The sequence below is a fragment of the Triturus cristatus genome, chromosome 4_1 (genome assembly GCF_964204655.1).
Source record: "Triturus cristatus chromosome 4_1, aTriCri1.1, whole genome shotgun sequence".
NCBI lineage: Eukaryota > Metazoa > Chordata > Amphibia > Caudata > Salamandridae > Triturus > Triturus cristatus.
Window position 1 is genome coordinate 495124892 of NC_140585.1, and position 24226 is coordinate 495149117.

The window sequence follows — 24226 nt, forward strand, 5'->3', positions numbered from 1 at the left end:
CCATGTGGGAGCAACTAGGATGAGTGTCAGTGAGTGTTGTCGCAGTTTGCGTGCCACCAGCGGTATTAATAGCGCTGGGGGAAAAGCGTACGCAAATCTGCCGGACCAGTTCATCCATATCGCATTGCCCTGTGACTGTGGATGTGGGAACCTGGCGGCAAAGCTTTGGCATTTTGCGTTTTCGTTTGTGGCGAATAGGTCTATCTCTGGATGACCCCACTGTTGGAAGTACGGTTGGAGAACTGACGGATGTAGCTCCCACTGGTTAGGAAGATTGCCATCAGTTCCAGAACGTTGATGTGCATCTTCTTTTGTTGCGTTGTCCATAGTCCCTGCACTGTGTAAGTGAGTACATGAGCTCCCCAACCCTGGAGAGAGGAGTCCGCTGTCAGTATTATTTGTGGAACAGGCTCTTGGAACGGTCGGCCCTTGCAAAGGTTTTGTGGATTCCACCAATGCAGAGAGTTGTATGCCCGACCGCTCACCAACACTAGATCTTTCAATTGCCCGTGAGCCTGATTCCATTGACGTGCCAAGCACTCCTGAAGCGGGCGCATATGTAGTCTCGCGTGCGGGACTATGAAAATGCAGGAGGCCATCATGCCTATCAACTGCATGAACACTCGCGCAGGAAGGGAGTGTTGAGGTTTGAACTTTGAGATCAGCAGTTGCATGCTGTTGATCCTCACTAAATTTGATTGAGCTGTGGCTGCCAGAGTGTTTATGGTCGCGCCCAGGTACTGTCGTACGTGTGCGGGTTGGAGATGTGATTTTGGGTAATTTAGTGAGAATCCCAGACTGTGAAGAAGGTGAATGGTGAGGGACATGTGGCTGGCACATTGCTGGGCTGACTTTGCCTGAACAAGCCAGTCGTCCAGGTAAGGGAAGACGTGAATGTGTTGTCTCCATAGATGTGCAGCCGCTGTTGCTAGGCACTTGGTAAAGACCCTGGGTGCTGTTGTTACTCCGAAGAGGAGAACTTTGAATTGATAGTGATGTCCCTGAATAGTGAACCTGAGATATTTCCTGTGTGACGGGTGTATGGGTATGTGGAAATACGCATCTTTTAGGTCCAGTGTGGCTAGGAAGTCTCCATGACTGAGTAGCGGGAGAACCTGCTGTAGGGTGAGCATATGGAAATGCTCTGAGAGAATGTATTGGTTGAGGGGTCTCAGGTCTAGTATAGGTCTGAGCGACCCGTCCTTTTTTGGGATTAAGAAGTACAGAGAGTACACCCCTGTCCCCTGCTGGTTGACGGGCACGACCTCTATTGCACCTTTTTGCAGCATACTTAGCACTTCCTGCTGCAATAATGCCAAGTGCTCTACGGACATAGGACGGTGCTTTGGCGGTATGTTGGGTGGAGTGGACGTTAATTCGAGACAGTAACCGTGCTGGATAATGTCCCTGACTCACCTGTCTGTGGTGATGGTTTTCCACGCTGACAGGAACCGTTGGAGTCTCCGCCCCGACAGGTGTTATGTGGTCGGGGGGAAGGGAGAGGGCGTCACTGTTTGTTTTTGGGGGAGGACCTGGTGTTGCCGTAACCACGTCCTCTGCCCTTGGTGCTGGAGCCACGATATCCACCTCTGTTGGTTTTATCATAGGTACTTTGTGTGCCCCCTTTAGTGTACTGCTGCTGTGACCCCTGACCTCTAGCTGCTCCTCTATTCCCGGGGCGACGAAAAGGAGCCACTACGAAACTGCTGCGTCTGCAGAGCCCCCATTGATTTCGCAGTGTCAGGGTCTTTTTTAATTTTCTCGAGGGTAGTGTCAACTTCAGGGCCAAATAAATAGTCTGGGTTGACCGGTTGATTTAAGATATTGTTCTGAATCTCCGGCTTGAAGCCTGAGATTCTCAACCATGCATGCCTTCTCAACATGACGCTTGTGTTGATTGCCCTTGCCGCTGTGTCAGCTGCATCCAGTGCGCACTTGATGGATGCATTGGTAAGGAGTTGTCCCTCTCTGATGAGGAGCTCCGCAGCCTCTTTATATTCATCTGGCAAATGTTGGAGTAGTGATTCTAGTGTGCCGTAGTGGGACCTATCATAACGGGCCAGGAGTGCCTGTGTGTTGGCAATGCGCCAGATGTTTGCTGCTAGCGCTGCAATCCGTTTGCCTGATGTCTCCAGCACTTTGGACTCCTTGTCTTGGGGAGGAGCATCACCTGTTGTTTGTGAGTGGGCTCTTTTGCGAGCATTAGCAACCACCATGGAGTCCAAAGGTAACTGACCCCTAATGTACATAGGGTCTCCGGGTGCAGGCTTGTATTTTTTTTCAATCCTGGGGTTTAGCATCCGTGCCCTGGTTGTTTCTTTAAAAATGTCTTTTGCAGGTTTGAGAACTCCTTTTAACATGGGCAGAGTTTTGACAGTTCTTTCGGAAGAGGCGAAAGTGTCCACCAAGAAGTCTTCTTCGACAGTGTCAGAATGGAGTTCTACTCCATGATTGGCAGCAGCCCGTTCTATGAGGGCATTAAAGGCAGCAGTGTCCTCTGTGGGAGATGTCTTTATGTTATAAAGCTGCGTGTCATGGGTATCTGGTGCGGTACCCTGGTCTGTGGGGTCATCCCATGCCTGATCTGGGTCTTGCAGGTGATCATCAGGATCGACATCCCCAGAGTAGGTGGTATCATCCCCTACATAGTCCTCTACTGCGTCTGCCTCTGAAGGCGTAGGAGAAAAGGACGGTGGATCCTGATGGAAGGGTTGAAAGTGTTCATGAAGCACTGGCTCTGACCCTGCTGGCAATTTGTGTTTGAGAGGAATTTTGTAGGAGTCCAATCCCATCTCTGGTGTGATTTTCCGCTTGCGGAGCATCAACCTACCAGTGTTGGCGTCGATAAATTGTGGCTGTGAAGGCTCGAAATCTGTTTGTCCAGTGGATGGGGACTGTGTCTGGCGGACACGTGTCCGAATCTCGAACAGTTTCGGCGCCGTGGGCGGCGGCAACCCAAACGTGATGTTGGTCGGCGCCGAGGGTGCTTTAGAAGCCTTGTGCGTGTCGGGACCCGACGTAGAGTGGAGGTCTGCCCGTTCTCTGATGCGTTGCAACGATGCCGAGACCTGTTGCACGGTGAACGCAGATGGCTCTTTGGAGCTGGTCGGCACCTTGGAGGTAGGCGTCGAAGCGGCACCCGACTTCTTTGCAGCCATGGGGTCATCGATCCGAAGGGAGGTATCGACGCTCGTGGAGTCGATGACTTGGCAGGCGCCGCCGTCTTCGACGTCGACGCAGACGGGGTGGCCACCTTGACTTTGGTGGTTGGGGCCGATGTCTTCGGTGCCAGAGGCCGAGGCGCCTTGTGGGGACCGAGGGCCTTTTTCTTTGGCTTGGCAACCGTATCCGCTGCAGTGAGCTCGGCACCGAAATCCCTTTTTGCGCGGTCGGAGCCGATGACCTTTGCCGGCGTCGAAGGAGTGGAGGGCTTCGAGGCCTTCGAGCCGATCACAACCAGTTTCACTTTCGGTTTCGATGGAACTGGTGCGATGGATGGTTTCGGTTTCGCCGAAGGGAATCCAGTCGTCTTCGATAATAATGGCTCTTGCGAAATGTTCGAGGCCGGGCCTGAAGGCGGGGCCGAAGAACCGTGCGATTGATCTTGGGTAAGGCCCGAAGGTGATCCCTCGACCTGAGCCTCATGACGACGTATGTTTTCGGCCTCCGTATCGACGGGTTGGCCTAGCTCCTCGCTGGAGCTATCTTCCTCGGCCCCAAAGGCCTCATCATAGTCTCCTACCTCTTCGACGACTTCTTCTCTCTGAAAGATCACCTCATCGTCGTCTTCCGATCGGGAGTCGTGTTCGGAAGCGGGGCTGGAGTCTACGTCTTCCACGCTCTCGGCGTTCTCGTCTTCGGTGCTAAAGATGTTGGCCGGGGCAGGCGCCGATTGCTGCGCCTCCAATCTCGCCGGCCGTCGATTCCGGAGAGTCTTCTTCGATCGGAATCGGGCACAGGCCATACATTTCGACTCATCGTGATCCGGTGAGAGCCATTTGTTGCATACCGGGTGGACGTCGATGTGTGGGTATTTCGCGTGGCATAAAGGACACCGTTTGAATGGAGTCCTCGATTCCATCGTCGATCGAAGTTTGATGTTCGGACCAAGCGGATCCGAAAAGCTGGAAGAAGGTGCTAAAGCACTAAAGAAACTAGTCGATACCGAACGGGAACAGTACCGACGATAACTAAAGGCCTTTTGGCCTTAAACTGAATTTTCCTAACTTGAGCCAAGATAAGCACATCCGAACCCAATGGCGGAAAAAAACAATCTAAGGATGGAGAGGATGCCCATGCGCACTGTGGTCCAGGGGAGGAGTCACCTATCTCGTGATACTTCGAAGACTCTTCCAGGACAACAATGTGCAATCATCCGGACCCAACACTAGGCGGCGATCTATGCACAGATATGAATTCAGCAGCCCACATGCCTCGAACTAATTTAAACACCTACATGACAAAATGATTACAACATTTAAATACCAAAGACAACAGCATGTCAGTCTTGCGGTAAAGGTAGAAAGTAAACATCCCACCACAATGAAAGTAAGCAATAAAAAGGGACTATCTAGTTTTACTAACTGCATAATGGTGAATGGATTTAGCTGAGAACGTCTTCTAAAAGAACTGCCGTTGGCCACGCTGTGTGGTAAAACTGCCATCACCAAACATGTGCACCAGAAAGTAAATCCAAAGTAGGTGTATATTGTCAGCGCCCGCATATCTAGACTCTCTAATATGATAGACAATGTTTTCCCCCAGGTATGGGGGACTAAGTTGACATTTATAAGGAACTTTGCCACCACTATTAGCACACCCTTCTTACATAGAGCTAACTCCGTTGGACATGTGGCAGACATGTCACTCTCAATCAGTCAACTGAACCGCCACTGATGGAGCAGGGGAAATACAAAAAAATGTTGTACCCCCTTCGAAGTTAATGACCTCATAACTTTAAAAATACTAACTGTTTGAATGCATGAAATAATCAATAAATGCACCTTTAATTAGACACTACACGCGGGAAACTAACGCATTATTTACCAATGTGAATTTAAATTAACATAGGTTTGTGATTTGTGTAGAATAACAGGAGTAAATTGCTTGCATTTCGTTTGTAGTAAATATCTTGCTGCAAAGAATGCAGATGGTAAGTAAAATGGCTTTAAATGTCGCTTATGCTATGTAATAACTAACACAGGTCATTAGAATGGTGGGTGGTAAACAGAAGGGCTTATTTTCTAGGTCTAATTTCTGCTATGTTGTTTTCATATTAGTTCCGTTCTGCTAGGCCTCGCTGGGAAAATGGCTGCTGCCGAAGAGATGCGACTGTACGCAACTACAAAAATGGCCCCCGCGCATGAGCAGAGTGGAAGTTTCAGTCACAAGTGTGTGGCCTATGCCCGGAGTGAGAGATGTCAAGGACGAAGTGACCTAAGACAAGAGCTGTGCCAACAGTCCCTGCATGAATGCTTGGAACGGATGAGAGACTCGAACTGCAGAAGATGATCCAGTGCATGACTGATGGAAAATTGTTGCAAAGCATTAACAAAGTTAAAATATCGGAACTTGATAAGTCATGAGAACAGAACATTAATGTATTATTTACAGAACCGGTTTAGGCAAGGAGGTCAATGAGGGGACCATCACCACCCCTCAAATGGACCAATCAGAATGAATGTAGCCAGAATGAAGGTTTCAATTTTAAGTATAGCAAGCTAGTGAAAGGGTATAAAAGAGTTGTGCATGTAATGACGTGCGGCACTTGCTTATTCTACTATTCAACACGACACGCTGTCTGTTGAGACAATTTCCTACTTGATGCTGAAAAGACTGACAAATTTGAACTTTGAACATTGATGGGGAAAAGGAACAAGATCGTCCCGGGATTCTATCCTGGGAGGAAATACGTCCAAGGAGGCTAGAGGGACAGTCAGTCAGTTTGGGAACCTAACCTGTGATCTGCGGTTCATGCTCTGGTGAACCATTCTCGTCATCGCCCTAAGGCCAAGGGTAATAAGCATTTTCCGTTTCTATTTCAATCTTTACTGGAATGCTTATGAAATTAATGCCTATAATTTTGTCTAATAAAACTTAATCAATTTATTCAATGAATCTAGATAAAGAAATGTCATGCTAACTCAAACTGAATCTGTGGTTACTAGAATTAAAGTTATGATCCAATAAATGTTAAAGGTTTTATTGTGATTGAGCTGGACTTAATCGCCATCAACTGATTCCTACTAGTTGGTCCATCGACCCAAATTAGCGGTTTAAAACTGACAATTCTAGAGTCAAATGTATATAATGTATATAGTTATTATTTAGGCAAAGAAATAGTATCTAGGTACCCCGTATGTCTTGCAGCTCGCTAGTTTTTATCACTGACCCAGAAAACTAAGTGAATGTGTGTTTTCAGTGTTATGGGCCCCGCCTATGAACAAGTGGTGTAAGGGTTTTCCTGGGTTGGTGTCGTTTGTTAAGGTTTTACTATAGCCGCGCTGCATCACCACCATTTCAGGCACACTTAGTTTTGTATACTGGAGGGCAGATAATGGAACTGGTAGAGTTTCTCCCAGAGGAATAATTATCAAAAAAAGTACCCCAGGTCATACATTATGAGGATACTGCATGTTACTTAGGAGTTCCATGACAGCATAGAGGGCCAAGGCCAAGTTCCTTTGTAAGGTCACGGAACATCAAGGTGACCTGCAATATCCTTTTAGTGTACATCTGGGGTTACTTATTCCTTATCACGCATTCCATCATCATTCCAAGAAACAGCTGAAATCCTTGGTGTGTGGCTCTTTAATTTGAAAGAAATCGAATGTTTGGAAACCTGAAGAATAAAAGCACAACCTCTAGTGCAAAATAAACACACCAAAAAAGCAGTGCGATATTTGTTGCACAAAGATATTAGAATCAGTTTGTTACAAATTAGATCTAAAAGAATTATGTGGCTCAAACTGTGTAGAAACATGCAGAGAGACAGTCTTTCCTATAACTACTGAAAGAGTGCAAAAAATAAACATGTTGCTAGAAATAGCTATTTTTTGCTTATCATTGGTCAACTAGAAAAACAGAGCAGAAGAAGGAAAAGACAGATTTCGTTTTTCTTTTATAAACTGGATCTTTAATTATGCTCCGTTTTGCCTTTTGCCTTGACTGCTGGCTCTGGCACCAGTTATTGTGACATCAGAAGTCATCTGTAATAAGATACTACAGTTGAGCAGCTACGTCATTTCTTTATTACAAGCAACTAAGAATATTACAAATCCGTCTGTATAAAGGAAATCAGAGACGGGCTTTCATAGAGGGCTCCTATGTATTTTTGGACAGATACAGTATTATGTGACTGAATTCCTAAGGTTTCTTTGTTGATTCTGCATTACCCTCTCTATTAAATCAGGGTGTAGCAGCCTATGTCTTCAGTCCCTGTTTGTCTGAGCTAGTGTCTGGAATGCTGAGAGAGAAAGATGTAATGGAATGTTGGTGTTTGGTGTGGAGCGGGAGATTTAAAAAAGTTACAATTAGAGGGAGAATAACTGAAGGGCCTATCAAGACTAAGAACAGACCCCCTACCCAGGTAACTCTAAACTATTGTATGGAGACTCTGCCCTCTCACCTCAACACAAGTCCTTAGTTGTATGATAAGCTGGACTAGCCAAAAACGCTTTTGCATGTGTTCAGGTGTATTGGAGGAACCATGCAAATACTCCAAATATCTATATATTCCTCCCACTACTGCTCTGTGAAAAAGAGATTTGTTTTGGTCGGATCAGTGGGTATGCAAGAAGACACCACAGAAAGGAAAATATGGTACAGAATTATTTTAGATAGAGTAAGTACTACAAAGCTATAGCGAAAAGTGTACAGAATCTTCTCAAAAGAAATTAAGACTCATCAGTCTTGAAAGAGATTGGCACACAATGGGACAATGCAGGTAAAAAAACACACAAGACAAATTCAAGATAAATAATCAAATCGAAACACTGTAGGTGTTTCGTTTTCAAATGACCTAGTCAGGCACTGTTCTAGAAATTAACAATATAAAAATAAACGTTATATTATTTACAAAATACGGACCGTATAATATTATTTAAGGTAAAACATAATTTACGATTAGGGTTGTATGAGTGAGTGCACAGAAAAGCTAGAACAACTCACCTGCTCCAATTCAGGCAGTACGACACCATCTCATACAGCTTCTTCTGTCCAACATTCTCCATCACTACCATTGAGCTAACTCTATAGATGTCTCCAAAACCATAGTATAATATACAGTCTGCTTTCTTGTCATCTCGACCTGGAACACAAGGACAATATGAATAGAAATTAACCTACATTTCAAATAGAACAAGAATTACCAACAATAACATCCCAATATTGAACGAGACCGCTACATTACATACCCCAGGAAAACTGGTACTCTATGGCCCTTATGTAAAGAGCCAGAGGATTCTGCGAAATATTTGTTAATCGGATTACAGCACACTGCTACTGTTCTACAGATCTAGTTTAATATTCAGCATGACTGGATTCCAGAAACACCCATAACACCACAGTAATAACATTGGATGCTACTGCCAACTTAAGCCTGGTAACAACTACATGTCCATTAATGCCCTAAAGCTTGTACTAATATTACTGCAACTAATTCCCACTTTTATGAGACACAAACCGTACATACAGGGTAATAGTGCACCTCCTGCTTACTAATAACTCACACAATCCAGGTTATATAGAACTATCTTGCCGCAGAAGCGAAACTCTAAAAGAAAGCAGGGAAACACATATTTTGGTTTGAAAGAAAGTCTGATAAGAGCTTTGGGGGAAACAAAGGATGGCCTACAATCACCAACTTATCCTTGTGGAAAACCACATTAAGTCGCTTGGCAACAAGATCCAGGACATACTTCCCATCCAGGATGATATATTCGCTCTGAAGACGACAGTGGTCCATGTTCGGTTTTATTTTAATTCTCACTGCAAGGTGAGCAAACGTTTTGAAAAAAGGCTTCAATCCCAGATGGGATAAGTTTGTCAGGCTGGAAAAAGATATGATAAAGAACACTAAAACATTGGTGAAAAATTAATTCAACAAATAGGACTCATGTAGAGAATATTCCTGTACACTAACGTTACAAAGTAGAAATGCCCAAACGTTCCAACCGGGAAAACAAGAAAAGGACACCACTGACAGTGCAAGGTAGGGTATTTTCTCTTGAGTCAAATTACATAAACAGAGTAATTTCTGCCAATACCGATTCGTGAAGCACTGCTAAGGTTAAAGGTCAAACATTCGCTATTACTCTTAGGAAAGAAGGAAGCAAAGTGATCAGTTTCCCAAGGACCATATATTAAAGAATCAGATCCTGCTAGGAGGCCAAGACAGAACAAAAGTATGATCTAAGAAGAAGGGTTTCTCTGACGCTGGCAAAGTACCTTGGCCAAAAAGGGAGCTGTATAAGAACCACATGAAATCACTCGACCAAGACGGGCGAAGAGCATGAACACTTGGCGAGGAAAAAAGAAAAAAACGACATCTTCTGAAACACAATATCTTTAAAAAAAAACAGCAGTGATATAAGGAATGCTTGAATTCTATGTCAGGACTGGAGGCGAGGATTATGCCTTCTTTTCTTCACTTTATTATCACAGTAGCCAAACAACAGACGACATTTCCCATCAACCTAGGGGAAATAAGTAGTCAAAACAAAATGTCCAATCAGGAGTCCTGGGTCCACCAATCAGGATCCTGCAGCTCCTAGATAGTCTGCCTTCACTGACCCTTCCTCCTCCTTCTTCGCTGCTCAGCAGCCGAGATAAGTGTTTCTCTTGTTCTTTGCTTACTACGCTATGTACTTGCTATGATGCGATGTTCTTAATGTGATTATTGCCTACGGCGCGATTGTACCGCTTAACTGCTATGGCGAGTTTGTGATAATCGCTGTCAGCTTGATGCGTTGGTGCTAATTGCTGTTATGTGCTCGGTGTTATTTCGATTCTCCTCACGGAGTTAAGCGCGTCGGGCTTCTCAGGCCCATTTCGCCGTATAGTTTAATTGATTCTGGTGAATTCACGGAGTGTTGTCTTTGTGCTTTCTTTGCTCAACTGTGTTTCTCGGTGAACCGGACAAGTGCCGTCCGGCTTGTCAGCTACGGGAGCCTACGAAGCTTGTCTGGTGTGCCCGCACTCCTCCGCCCGTCAGGGGGCGCGGGAGGAGTTTGCACTCAGAGCACGCATTTTGAGCTCTGAAGATCCTGTGCGCGCTCCGTGGTCGGGCTTCTCGGGGCTGAGGTTATGACCCCGAGCGGGCCGTGCGTGATTTCAAACGGACAATCGGCGGTATTTCTCTTCACACTCCACTTGGCACTGTACTGTGGAGTCTGTATCATTGTTATACGCCCTTTGGGTCCTGTATTCCTGATTTTCGGCACCGCCCAGGCCAGCTGAGTTTATATATATATTTTGTTCAACAGACACCGGTGCTTGGGGATTTCATTTCCCTTTGGTTAGATAGAATAGCGAGCTTCTTGCCCGTACTAGCGGCTGACACCCAGCCATTTCCAAAGTTAGGGGTTGTTCTCCCCTCACGGTCTGCCACCCAGACTCCCTTTATTATAAATACACATTTATATATATATTTTTGGTCCTCCCTCAGCCCCTGGTTTTTTGTGGACGGCCCGTCATCATGGAATTTGAATACGATGACGATACCCATGGAGAAGAAAATGCCCTGACCTCTCTCCAGTGGGACGAAGACTTCTATGAGGCAGTGGACGACTCGATTTATCGAGCTGTTGGAGAGGCAATGGCGCCTCTGGAGGAACGCCTTACACAGAGGATTGACCAAAGGCTGGCGCGCTTTGCTAATATCCCGGTGGCCCCCCCCCCACGGTAATACCAGCTACTGCACCCCTGCCAGACCCCTCGCCTCTGCCAGCTAAGCACCCACGCGACACCGGAATGGATTCCACAGCCTTTGACAAGCTAAAACAGGCCTTTCTTGCTACTCAACCGACCCTACCACCTCTGCCGCAACGCCCGAGTCCGGCAACTCCTAAACCAGGCCCATCCTGTCCTAACACTCAGTCAAAAGTCCCAGATCTCTCCGACATGTTTGATCCGGAGGAAATAGTCCATCCTAGATCATACAACTGGGCTCCAGCGGATAAAGTGGCGGATTACGTGGCACTGCGTATTAGAAAACCCTTGGACAAGGACGCCCGCAATTGTCTTCGGGCTGAGTGCCCTCGCCCCTCGTTGGAAGGCAAAGTGGCTTTGACCCCAGAGATAGATGCACGCATGGCTACCTTCCTTCAGAAGTTCATGCGGGACCCCAGGAAAGGAATCAACAGATCCTGGCGGGCTTGCCAGGACAAGCGTCTCGATGTCCTCGGCCCTCTGACAAATATTTGGATATGGCCAAACAGGCCAAGTCATCAGGTTCCCTCATCTTTCCGGAGACGTTGTCGGGCTGGGCCCAAAGGGCTGTCGTTTATCTTGGTAACGCCAATTGTACAATATCAACAGAGCGCAGGCGTTCTCTTCTGATCAAAGTGGGTCCCAAGCTTGGAGATCTTGCAGACGCAGAAGCTGGAGCGGTGGCTCTAGGTGGTTTGTTTGGAGAACCGTTCGTGAAAGAGTTGGGGAAGTTCGTCAATACGTTCACCTCACTTGACAAGGCCCGATCCACCATCAAGTGGGTTTTCCGTGGAGCCGGCCGAGGCAGGGGCCGCTCGACCGGCCTTGGGGCTAACAACCAGCCAAGAGGGTAAGGCTCCAACAGAGGTCAATACCAGGACCAGTCCCGTTTCAGAAACTTCTATCCGACGAGCAGAAGAAGAGGCAAAGGTCGAGGCTTCCAAAGAGCTGCATCTTCTTCCAGCGGTGAGTCTACTCCCTTCTTCCCAACTAAAAATAGGGGGGAGGCTGGGGAATTTTTCCATGCATGGACTTCGGTCACAGGGGACCCATGGGTGTTACAGACCATTCAGGGATTTCACATAGAATACTTGGGACTCCCTCTCAAAGCTCAAGACCCCCTCCTCTCCACTTCTCCCACCACGACTCCACTTTGGTAGACGAATAGGTCTCTTCCGTCCTCGCCAAAGAAGAGATAGTCCGCTCAACCCAGCACCCGCATGTCTTTCCAAGCAATCTGTTCCTTGTGGACAAAGTAGATGGGGGAAAAAGACCGGTCATCAATTTGAGCGGTTTCAACGAGTGGCGTGTCTACCGCCACTTCAAGATGGAGGGCATTCACCTCCTTCGGGAAATGCTGTGCCCAAATGACTGGCTCGCCCGTTTATATATGAAGGACGCGTATTTGGTGATTCCCATCTTCCCACCCCATCGAGGTTTCCTGCAATTTCTTTGGCGACACCAAGTGTTTGAGTTCGCCTCCCTCCCGTTCGGCCTTTCTTCGGCCCCTTGGTGCTTTACCAAGGTCCTCAAACCGGTAGTGGAATGGTTGAGAGCTCGGGTGTTTGGATGATAGTCTATCTCAACGATCTCCTTCTTATGGACTCTTGTCCTCTACGTCTTCATCGACATCTTCAGAGGACGGTCAATCTGCTCAAAGGCCTGGGGTTTGTCATCAACAAAGCCAAATCAATGCTCTCCCCCTCTCAGAGTCTGACATTTCTGGGCTTCGTGATCGACTCGAAATCCTCCACTCTCAGCCTCCCGTCCAGAAAGATTTCGAAGATCTGGCACAAGCTGAGACATACCCTGGCCAAGTCTCATGTGTCTCTCAGGGACCTTGCTCAGATAGTCGGCCTGCTTTCCGGCGATCTTCCGGGGGGCCCTTCATTATTGGGCGTTGCAACGCCTCAATGCTTTCTAACTGCAGAAAGGGTGCCCTTACTCTCACAAGGTGACTCTGTCGACAGAAGCGAGAGAGGAAGTTCATTGGTGGCTCCAGCACATGGAAGCCTGGAACGGTTGCGTGATTTTCGGGTCCGCGCCAGATTTAGTCATGGAGTCTGACGCCAGCAACCTGGGATGGGGTGCCAGGTACGGCGATTTTTCTACAGGAGGATTGTGGTCTCCAGACAAACGCAGTTTACATATCAACTGCCTAGAGCTTCTGGCAGGATCCTTTGCGGTTCGATGTTGAACGAGAGGTCGCATTCAATCATCAGTTCTCCTCAAAATGGACAACATATCAGCGGTCCGCTACATCAATCACCTGGGAGGTACCAGGTCCAAGGCACTTTCCAATCTTGCGGCGAGCTTCTGGCAATACTGCCTGGATCACCACGTCTCCGTGTCGGCGGAATATCTTCCGGGCCGCGAGAACCTGGTGGCGGATTTCCAGTCTCGCAATTTTCGGGATTCCAGTCTTTGGAAACTGGACCCTGGGGTATTTTTCTCTTCTTTGCCTCGAGACTAGACCATCAGTTATCCCGGTACTTCAGCTGGCGGCCGGATCACCTGGCGGTAGCCACGGATGCTTTCCTCCAGGATTGGACTCAGGAGCTGGTGTGCGCCTTTACCCCGTTTGCGATGTTAATTCGCCTCACAGCTCAGGACCGCCGCCAGGAAGCGGGTGGGTGGTCCTCTCTCCTCTGTGGAGGTCTCAAGTGTGGTTTCCGGTTCTACTGGAACTTTCCTGGGATTCTCCAATCCTACTCCACCTGTTTCCTCCTCTTCTCCTCAATCCCGATGGGGAGCCTCATCCTCTGATTCTGCAGAGTTCGCTGCGTCTGGTCGCATGGAGGATTTCAGGAGACGTTGGGAAGTCCAGGGCCTTTCGGCACAAGCTGAGGAGCTCATGGTCAAGGCATGGGCAGACAGTACCGTCAAGCGATATAGATCCGCTTGGGGTAGATGGTCCAGTTGGTGTCTGCGACGGGGTTCTGATCCCTTGGACGCAGATGTGGTCTACATCCTGAACTTCCTAGCCCACCTGGTTTACGAGGGCCTAGCCTATCGGTCCATAAACATCTTTTGTTCGGCCATTTCGGCAGGTCACATGCCTATTGGCGGTTCTTCTGTGGGGGGAGCACCCCCTTGTTTGTAAGTTGCTTAGAGGTATTCGTCTCTCTCTACCCCCAGAGCCTCGTTACTCTGCACTATGGGATGTAAACCAGGTACTGAACCTGTTTTTATCCTGGCAACCTAATCGTTTCCTTTCCAGGAAATAATTGTCTGCCAAGTTGGCAATGTTGCTTTGCCTGGTTTCTTGCAGGCGTGACTCCGATGTCAGAGCTTTGGATGTTTCTTCTAGGATGTTTACACCCTCGGGTGTATCTTTTACTCTTCACCGTAGGACGAAATGTCTCACTAGAGTAATTTCATACCCTGAGTTCACCAACTGTCCTAAGCTGTGCGTGGTTCGTTGCCTAAAGGCTTACGAGGAGATGACAGAGGAGTTCCAGCCTCCGGGCGAACGCCAACTCCTCATTGCTCTCCGCAAGCCCTTTAAAGCGGTTTCCTCCCCTACCATTAACAGATGGGTTAGGTGGGTTATGCAGGAAGCAGGCATCAACCTTCGGATTTTCGGCACCCACTCGGTTGGAGGAGCAATGGCTTCAAAGGCATTTGGCTTGGGTGCCAGTTAGGAAGATATTCTCAACGCGGCTTATTGGTCTTCAGACTCCACCTTTAAGAGGTTTTATTTCAAGCCTGTGCTAGATATGGCTCACCTCATGGTGAGCAAGCTTTAAACTAGCATAACGAAAAGTTTCAATTCTATTAAGGATTCGGAGGCGAGGATTATCCCACCCTAGGGATCATTGGAAGAGTCCCGCCCCGTATGTCAGTAAGTAAAACGCTTTGGGATTATGTGCATGTGGTGGGTTTGCAAATGTTCTGTCTGTGATTATCAATGCTGGATTTTCAATTTATTTTCAGTTGGACTTTCCAGCCTTTATCTGGATGTGTTTCATGCAAGACAATGTTCATAAGATTCGATTTGTATTCTGCTGCATCATATTCCCTTTCATGAATTGATGGCTCCCTTTACTCCCGTAGGTTCGGACTCTGTGAAACAAGACGCATGAGGATTGGTTCCTGGCTGTCTTCGCGCTCAGAAAGAGGAGGAAGGGACAGTGAAGGCAGACTATCTAGGAGCTGCAGGATCCTGATTGGTGGACCTAGGACTCCTGATTGGACATTTTGTTTTGACTACTTATTTCCCCTAGGTTGATGGGAAATGCAGTCTGTTGTTGTTTGGCTGTTGTGACAATAAAGTGAAGAAAAGAAGGCAAAATACTCACCTCCGAGTCCTTAATATAATTGAAACTTTGTTACGTTAGCTAGGAAATTTTTCATTCATCTCTAACAACGATGATCGCTAAGCAAGCATTCTAGCCCATTATTCTTTTGCTCACAATGCCGCTCTAGACAGTACCCAGCCATATGCAAATAACCCTGGGTCCAGCAAAGGCTGCCAGACCTGTTTCCCGCCAGATGGTAACACAAGCAACTCCAGGCCAGTTTTGGTCTACTTAGACATCGTCTGTAAGCTATAGCTTGAGTCCTATGACAGAGTGAAAACAAAACCTAATTCTGGGCATTGCTGCTGCATTTCAGACATCTACTGAAACAAACAAGAAAATGATGGAAGGAATGCAATGCCTAAATTAGTCTGAGCCACTGATGATAACCGGTGGTAACTAACTGTGACTGTCCCAGGGCTCTGCCTAACCAGGACAGGGCCGGTGCTATGCTGAAAAAAACACTTAGAATACAGTGAAACCACCTACCTACACTAGGGTACACTATGGGAGAGGGTACCCCTATGATTTCCAAGACCTCTCCTAGAAGGCCCTAGTACAGCAGGGGGATTAAAACTACCTTTAAGTAGTCCCTAGCATTTAATAGGGCATGGCAGTTTAGATGCCAGCCACCCTTTTTCTGCACTTGCATGTGTACACTGCTGAAGCCCGAGGTTAGTTCAAAAGCAGCCCAGTGTTGCAGGACTACTTTCAAAATGTAAATTGAGCCCAAACTTGACTTTGGTGTTTGAGGCACTTACAAATTATTACACTACAATATTTTGGCATATTGGGTACCCCCAGGGTCTTCCCTAGGTGTGCCAGGGTTAAGGGGTCAGGTATTTATAAGGAGGACCCCAATAAAATAGGTTTTATATGCCCTGGGGATAGTAAACTTGCACATTTTACTTCCCCCATTGTAATAAAGTGCTTCCCAAAATCGACGTTTGTGCTAGGAGCACTGTGGAGTGAGGATCTACAATATTTTTACACATTCAGAACCCTCTAAAGTCTCCCCTAGGTGTTACGTGGGTGGGTCCAGTAGATAGGCAGGGTGCTTTTAAAAGATGTTTTATAAGCCCTGGTGTTAGAGAAACTGCCCAGTTCATTTTACCCACGTAGGTTAACATGGCAAACCGTTATATATTAATAACCCCCGTTAGGGATTACAAAAAATATCATTCAAAGACACAGGAGAATGGCATTGATAAATCCAACAACATGCTGTTGTTGAATTTATCCTAAAATGTACAGAAAAGAAGTCATAAGACTTTGTCTGCAAGCCAAAATTCAACCGTATAGTGGTCTGCTTTGATTGGTCAGAGTTACGTGGATTAGCCAGGCTGCTTTGATGAAATTATAAGTGGCACCTAGGGTGAAGAGCCATTCTGGGAGGAGTGGGTTCTGTTGCATAGGAATGCCAGCGCAAGGGGGAGGGGTTGTAAAGCGTGATCTACGAAGTAAGAAGGGGAAAGGCAGAAGAAGCCAGGCCCACCTACCCCCTATGATCCCGGCCAGATGGCGGGCTTAAGGAAGGAATGTGCATATGCCAGAGAGAGGGAGACTATGGAGATGAGCCATCCTGGAGGATGGTTTAGCCAGCTCTTGCCTCTCTGATGAGACTCCAGCCATACTGAATTTTTGAAGACTAGTGCTTTCTGGGAGACCATAGGGCCACACTCTGGAGGAAACAGCCAAGCTCTGGGGTGCTGCCCTGCACCTCATTGGACAGGAGTGCTCTCCTGCTTGACTCAGAGAACACTGACTAAGTATCTGAGAGGGGCAGAGCCTCTGAGATCTGTTGCTTGAATCAAGATGGAGAAGTAGGGTCCATGTTGAGAAATTTGATTTGAATCAAACAGGCCTTGCACTCTGACTGACTGCGCCTGCTGCACAATCTGGACCTACAGCCCTGTGGATCAAACCTGCTTCATAAGGACTAAAGAGTGGACACCCCACAAGCTACACCTGGACCATCACCAGAGAGAAAAAGATCCATAAAGGTTTCTAAGTCGTAACATAGGAGAGAGGGACCGGGACCAACCACAAGAGTCAAGCTGCCCACTTTTAACTGGGGTGGCAGAGTGGGCTAAAGAACGGTGATGGATCAAACCCAGATCTGTTGACTGGGTGTGAGTGTTTGATTGGTTCTGATGCTCCGTCCATCACCACCCCCTTTTGTACCGCTTTGTTCGCCATAAGTTGGCAGGGTATGCTCAGACGTGAGTCCCTTGCTCACTTTGCCACTGGATTCAAGCAAGCCTGGCTGAAGACGGCTGAAATGCCAGAAACCGGTCCTAGGAAGCTTGTTTCCGGTCCAGGGAAGACATAGCTTGGCAGTTCGGGCTGGACTCTTCCCATGAGGCACAGGGTCAGACTGATTTGTATATGGCCATGTCTGAACTGGGGTGGCAGAGTGGGCTAAAGAACGGTGATGGATCTGTTGACTGGGTGTGAGTGTTTGATTGGTTCTGATGCTCCGTCCATCACCACCCCCTTTTGTACCACTTTTAACCATGAGCAGGCCTAGATCTCAGATTCATCCCTCTGGAAGGCTTCGGAGGTCTGACTTCCATACGTTTGACCGTGAGCTCTTCAAAAGGCAAGCCAGCAAACCCTCACTGAATCCACACTGGTCAAGAGATTCGAGGGACCTTGGGATAAAAAGCTCCGGAAATTTTTCCAAGTCAGAAGCAAAAACTTTGACCGAGGCCTACCACGACGGACAGCCGTGCAGGGTCCATTGCGGTCGGCGTGAAACTTTGCCTTTGCCCTGGTCAAACGTGACCAGATGTCTCAATAGGTGCTATAGGTTTCTGTGCACTATATGCGCTAAATCTTTAAAAAAATCTTATCTCCAGTTCTTTTCATTGGATTTGTTTAGTTTTGGTCATTTTAAAGATAAAAATATTTCTCATTTTTATAAATTGGTGCTGGAATTTTATTGTGTGTTGTGTTTTAATTATTTACTGAATTGGTGTTTTTAATGCCTTACATACCAGTCTCTGAAGTTGAGCCTGCCTGCTCGCAGCCAAGTTACCAAGGGTTGAGCATGGGAATAATTTCCTGAGACCTATTCTGCGCCCTAGACGGTGTTATGGCCTTATTACCAGTGGTATATATTTACCACTACTAATAATCCAACTTCCAACAGGGTGCCACAGGTGTTGATAATGAGAACACATGCTGAATTGGTCTTCTTCCAAATTTTGCTTGCAAGCTTGGTTGATGGCAGGTAGAAAGATTTTTCTCCAAAGCACAGAATCACAAGTCCATATGCCAGCAACACATGACTCTTGATCAATTGTTTCATTTCAAGTACAACACGGTATCTGTGTACATGGCATTTAATTATTTTTGTGGCAGTGAAGAAAGCTTTTAAAACCACAAAAATGATCCTGAGCATCAAGACAATGGTGGAGATTTTTTTCTTCAGAAGCCCCCAGATTGTGTACTTTGATGGCACACCGGGCTATTCTCAGCTGTCTTCTCATGAGCCGTATTAAAGAGACCACTAGACCTGGAGGACAAAAGAGGGCACCATGGATCAGAATAAACTGCTGAGAAAATGTCTGCGTCTCCTAGAACCAAGATGCTGAAGAGGAGCAGTTATGCAGTCATTTAGCATGGAAATCACAGGAGTTTACCCTGATTCACAGAAAAACAAAGATCAAATAGCTTCCTAGTAAACCAATTTAATATTAAATGCATCCCTTTTGAGAGGATGCAAATTAGAGCCAACTGTCTAAACGGGTTTGAAGGTATAACTCCCCATTTTCGAAGATTTTCTAAAACCAATGCCATTTTTCAGTGAATGACTGGATGAAAAAGTTCATACCAAAAAAGAACACTTGGCACTGATAGCGAGTGTCTTAAGCTGATAAACATACAAGACAGTATTCAAACTGGAGAAGGTGGGGTATCTGAACCCTGAAGTGATAGATAATAACCAGGTCACATAGGCTTCTAGCATTACCAAAACCCTCAGGTTCTAACAGGAATTGTATACCACTCCGACGAGGAGTTGGTTTAATGTTTTGGTTCCTGATTATTATTATTATTATTATTATATGTACAGAGGGACTGGGGAATTCAGGCAGGGAAACATAGGATAATACCGCATGAAAAGTAGTGCCACCTTCAAGAGCGGTCTGGAGAAGAAGGAAATAGATCAAAAAATGCACTTACCATTCGGGCTCACTAGTTAATATAGTTTGCTTAAATGTACAGGACTGAATGCACCAGCCAAGCGGCTTGCAGTCCTCAATAACTTGACAGCCAGCAAATGTGACATATCTTCTTCAAGAAACTCCTCCTTGTATATTAATACAGGATGAAATCATAATAGTTCCTCGTGTAGCACTTTGCATCTGGGCAGTTCAAAAAAAGCAGGACTGTCGACATTCTGAACAGCAAATACACAGTGTACCATCAAGAAGGTAATCGGGGATAAACAAGAGTGCTTATTAGGGCACAGGAGGGAGTACACAGCCATGTGGTTATACTTCGCTAATGAAAACAAAGAATGCTTCGTAAAGGAGGTCATCACAAACATCTTAAATATATAAGGGGAGGGCGGCGTGGCCAACCATCATGGCCGCAAGGATGTGATCTCTCAGGGCCTATGGCTCGGATGGAGGCCTCCCTTCATGCTGGGTGGGAGGTTGAGTCTCCTCCCTCCTCCTCAAGGCCTTGCAGCCATCAGTTCCTCCGGTGAGGTCGTTCCTGAGCAGCCGCCGCTCATTGCCACTGGTAGATGCTAGCTGCTTGATTCTGGTCTGCCCACAGTCTTGAGCCCAGCCGCCCCGTGGGAGTTCCATTGGGGAGGGATTGAAGGCTAAATATCTACATCCTACCATACAGCTGGAGGGTACCTGGTGATCCCCTCTTGACGCACATCTCCAAGGAGTGGCAATCCTTCTCTACAAGGCACCCAAACAGACACAATTGAATAGAGTCTTGAGTAACTTTCAACCCACGGAAACTCTGAACCCAACCACACCCGCGGCCTCCAATAACGAAATGGCTCTCACAAAGGAGGATCTTCGTGCCTCGCTTATAGTCTTCAATAAGGAATTACATTCAGAGCTCAAGTCCGACCTTGTCAGAAACACTCTATGCTGACCTTACATCAAGGTTAACTCTACAGCAAGAAGTGGACTCCACATGAGCACGTACACTGAACCTGGACACCAACTGCCAAACGCTAACACACCAAGTGGATGATCTGTCAAAATCCTCCACCCACCTCAAAGAACTGCACGCTGCAATCCTTAAATGTGAAAACCTAGAAAACAGGTCCCAACAGGACAACCTACGACTTTGCAACTTGGAAGAAGGCGCAGAATTTGTGATGGGGATGTTTTTGGAACTGCTAGGTGGGCCAGATACTAAAGTTAAATTGGAACGAGTCCACAGAGTTGGTCCCCCAAACCAGGGCAAGAGAAACTCCCCAGTGATGGGCTAGCGAAGCTCCACTTTTTCAAAATGAAAGAAGCTATTCTGCAGGCTGCATGCAAGGTGGAACAAGTGTCTTTTCAGGGTGCATAATTTCTTGTATTTCAGGATATTGCCCCGGCCAACTTAGCCAGGCGACTTCAATTCAGTCCAATCACGGACAAATTAAACCAAGCCAATATTAAATACAGAAGGACATACCTGTTTGGCTTGGCCTTTACGTCTCAGAATACACATCATTTTACTGACCTGGCTGACGTCGCCTCCCTGCTGAGACTTAAGCTTTTTGACTCGGACGCCACTGTGAACAGACGGGAAAGGCCGACCACTAGCTCTGTTGCCACTACAAACACCGGTATATGGCTCTCACAGTGACGTTCCTGAAAGCAAGGGAAGCGAGGGACACCTGAATGACTGTTCCACTTACCTGTGCTGTGACTATGGCTGTAGCCCTTTTTCTGCTATGCCCTTTGGCTCTGCATAGGCCTTTCCCTGCAGAATGTATGTCAGTACGTTAGGCCCCAATCTGGGAACTATTACTTATGATTCTGTTCTACAAAAGAAACTGCTGTAAGATGCATTATATCTGTAACACTTGGCAAAATCCCAGCATGTCTGTGCTTCTTTATATTGCCTCGTTATTACTACATTAAGCAGTAATGTAATGTGTGATTTGTAACCATGTTCAAGCCAATTATCGCAATTTATCTGCCAACTTAAAGTTGGGGAACCAGGTTCCCAATTGTTATTCTTTGTATAGTTATTTTTATTCCATGTGTGGGGTTTCAACACTTCGGGGAAGGGTGGAGCAGGGTCAAAGCTTATTTGCATAAGATCGAGTAGAATCCGAGGACTGCATTTAAAATAAAAAACAGATTGCTTTATTTAAAAGCAATCACAGATAAGATGGTGTAGTAGTCTCCTCCATCTCCTTAGTGGCATTTGTGATGTAATTGTCATGACAATGGAATGTACTTGTTTGAACCTGCCAGTTCCTGGGAGCTGTGGAGGCAAACGGTCAATAAACATGAAGTCTCCTCACCTACCTGCCTCAGCGTGATCACTTCAATTTGGCAACGAGTTGGCTGACCATTGAGTGCCTCCACCCACGTGTGTTGCTCAAGCTACCATTTTCTTGATTTGCCAACCCGGCATTCCTGCAGCTCCATCTGCACTTTTCTGAGAGGTGCCTATCTCCTCCTATCTCCTTTCGTCTAGATTTACCCCTGTGCGTTATACACTGATGGGATGTCGGATATCGGTGTTTTCTGAGGGTAATTAGTGGAGTGTGGGCGCATCACCCAGCAGGCCATCATCCCTGTGAACGCAGCGAATCGTAGCAGCTCACAAGTTGCAACCTATCTCATTAATATTCAGGAGGTAGGTCGAATTACGGCTCACTGCGACTCAATATTTTGTGAGCCAACCGAGTAGTGCATAGGTTGACTCGCATAAACTCAGTGCTCAGATTTTGATCAATTTTTGTGAATCCTATTTTATTACACCTAGCCCAAAATCCTAAAACTATTGATCTAAAGGACTCCTTCCCAGCAGTACAATGAAGGTCAAAGAACCTCATCTGAATTAGAAGCAAAAAAGCTGCATGTTCGGATCAAATAACCTCTACTTAAGAATCGCAGAAAGTGTGTGTGGTGGAGAGAAGTAGGATACTGAACCTTACAGTCTTTAAAACCAAACTTTTTGTTGACTTTTTGTTAACTTTTTTGTTAACTGTTTTGTGTCACAGAAGATTCTGCAAATCTTGTAAAAAGAATTCAAAAGGATAACACCAAATGAATGTTCTCAAAATGAAAAGGTGCTGAAGCAGAGACTGAATGGTTAGTAACCTTGGCACAAGTGGAACTATTAGACCTCTATTCTTTATTGCTGTGGTACGTTTTCTGGCACTGATCTAAAAGAGTAATTATGCATCATATGCAGGAATGAAAGAGGGCCAGGAAGCAAACATAACTACCAAAATGCACTCTGGGGTTGGCTGTAAGAATGCAGGCATCATGCACTAGTCAGTCGAACAGAGAAAAAAGGTTTGGAGTAGGGAGGTTCAGCAGTGTCCTAAAAGATAGAGCCTAGTATAGCGCAAAGCGTCAGAATTCATTTGGGGTTTCATTTAACTTGTGTTTCAGTGCTATAATTCAAAGGATTAGACATCCTATGTGCTGGGAAAGAAAGAGTTCTGCCCTTAGTTATGACCTTAAAGTTAATTAAATTACTTTTCAAAATGTTATTAAAAGGATAAATCTAACGGAGCTAATTATGTATTAACCAGTAAATCACATACCAGTAAATTACTTAGGTAGTCTCTTTGCCTCATGGAGGTTAACATGCAGATGTTGAAGTAAAATGAGAAAACACTGGCAAAGCCAATAGGTCTCTCCTACACGAGTTTTATTGGCTTAGTCAATTTGTTTTAGTTATGTTGTACAGCAGCGCGGCTGCTGTGCAGCATTGTTGAAAGTAAAAAAAAAACAAGCAGCAAAAGTTGATTGAGTCATGGTGTTTTTCTTTTTCTTTTCTTTTTACATTTTCTGTCAGATTACATGAATATTCTGAGACAACAGTGTGATGAACTTTGATCTGACCCAAAAAAGGCAGGTCAGTGGATTCAGAGAGCATGAAATACACTGAAAATAACATGCAAGATTTGTTGATCATATCATGAGATATGGGGCAATTTCAGGTGCGCTCTTCACTGGAAAATGTGGAAATCATTTTCCAGTCTGTATCAGAGAGGGCATTAAACAAGGTGTCACTTCTTGTGCAAAAGGACAAACAGAATGCATGACCTGGCCTTCTTGCACAGCCAGGGAAGCCGCTGGGACTGAAAGACAACAGTAATGTGCAGCACCCGAACAAAGAAGGCGCAGACACCCAAACAAAAGAAACCTTTGCTGCGTTGGCCCAGCCATGGTGAAGGGGGAAATTTGCCATGCGAGAGCGCAGCAGACAGGGAGGAGAGCTAGAAAATGTGCACTCTGATGGGCAGCTGCAACAAAAATAAACAAGCAACAACGGGGAGGCAACAATAAACACAAAAGTACCTCAATCTGAGCGCGGCCAGTATAAGGACACCAATAAAGCCATTAATCTTTACTTGGTACATGCTCCATCGATGGGACAAACACACTTAGAGAAGAAGAAACCGTCACGTGGTGACCAATGAGAAGCAGGGAAATGAGAGTGATGACGTCAACAAATGTTAAGTAATAGACAGCCTTTAAACCCCATTTTAAGTTAATGAGAGATTTCGTAAGTCGACAGTGCATGCGCTGTCTCAGGCGAGATGCAAAAAAGAGGGAAGCTGTGTGTCCTCTATATGTTCAATGCTGACACAAGTCATAAAGTATCTTAAAAGGCCTGATCTGACTACTCAACTACATGACTTGTTGTCTGTACACCAACAAGGAGCCTGGCATTAGGAGTAGCTATAATCCCATGGTGGATCCCGATCACCCCAGTGAAATGTATTCATTTAATGTTCCTGCTGGATTCTGTGCAATCCCCGATTCAACAAAAAATAA

At 46.2% G+C, this 24226-nt stretch overlaps 1 protein-coding gene across 2 annotated transcripts in view; it reads right to left on the reverse strand.

The window, feature by feature from the left end:
* RECQL (RecQ like helicase) overlaps nt 1–24226 on the reverse strand; it is a 275541-nt gene that overhangs the window by 45832 nt on the left and 205483 nt on the right. For both annotated transcript variants that reach the window (XM_085652722.1, XM_085652721.1), the window contains exon 11: nt 8170–8308. In XM_085652722.1, the coding sequence (XP_085508848.1) occupies nt 8170–8308 (139 nt within the window). The remainder of the gene's footprint in view (nt 1–8169; nt 8309–24226) is intronic.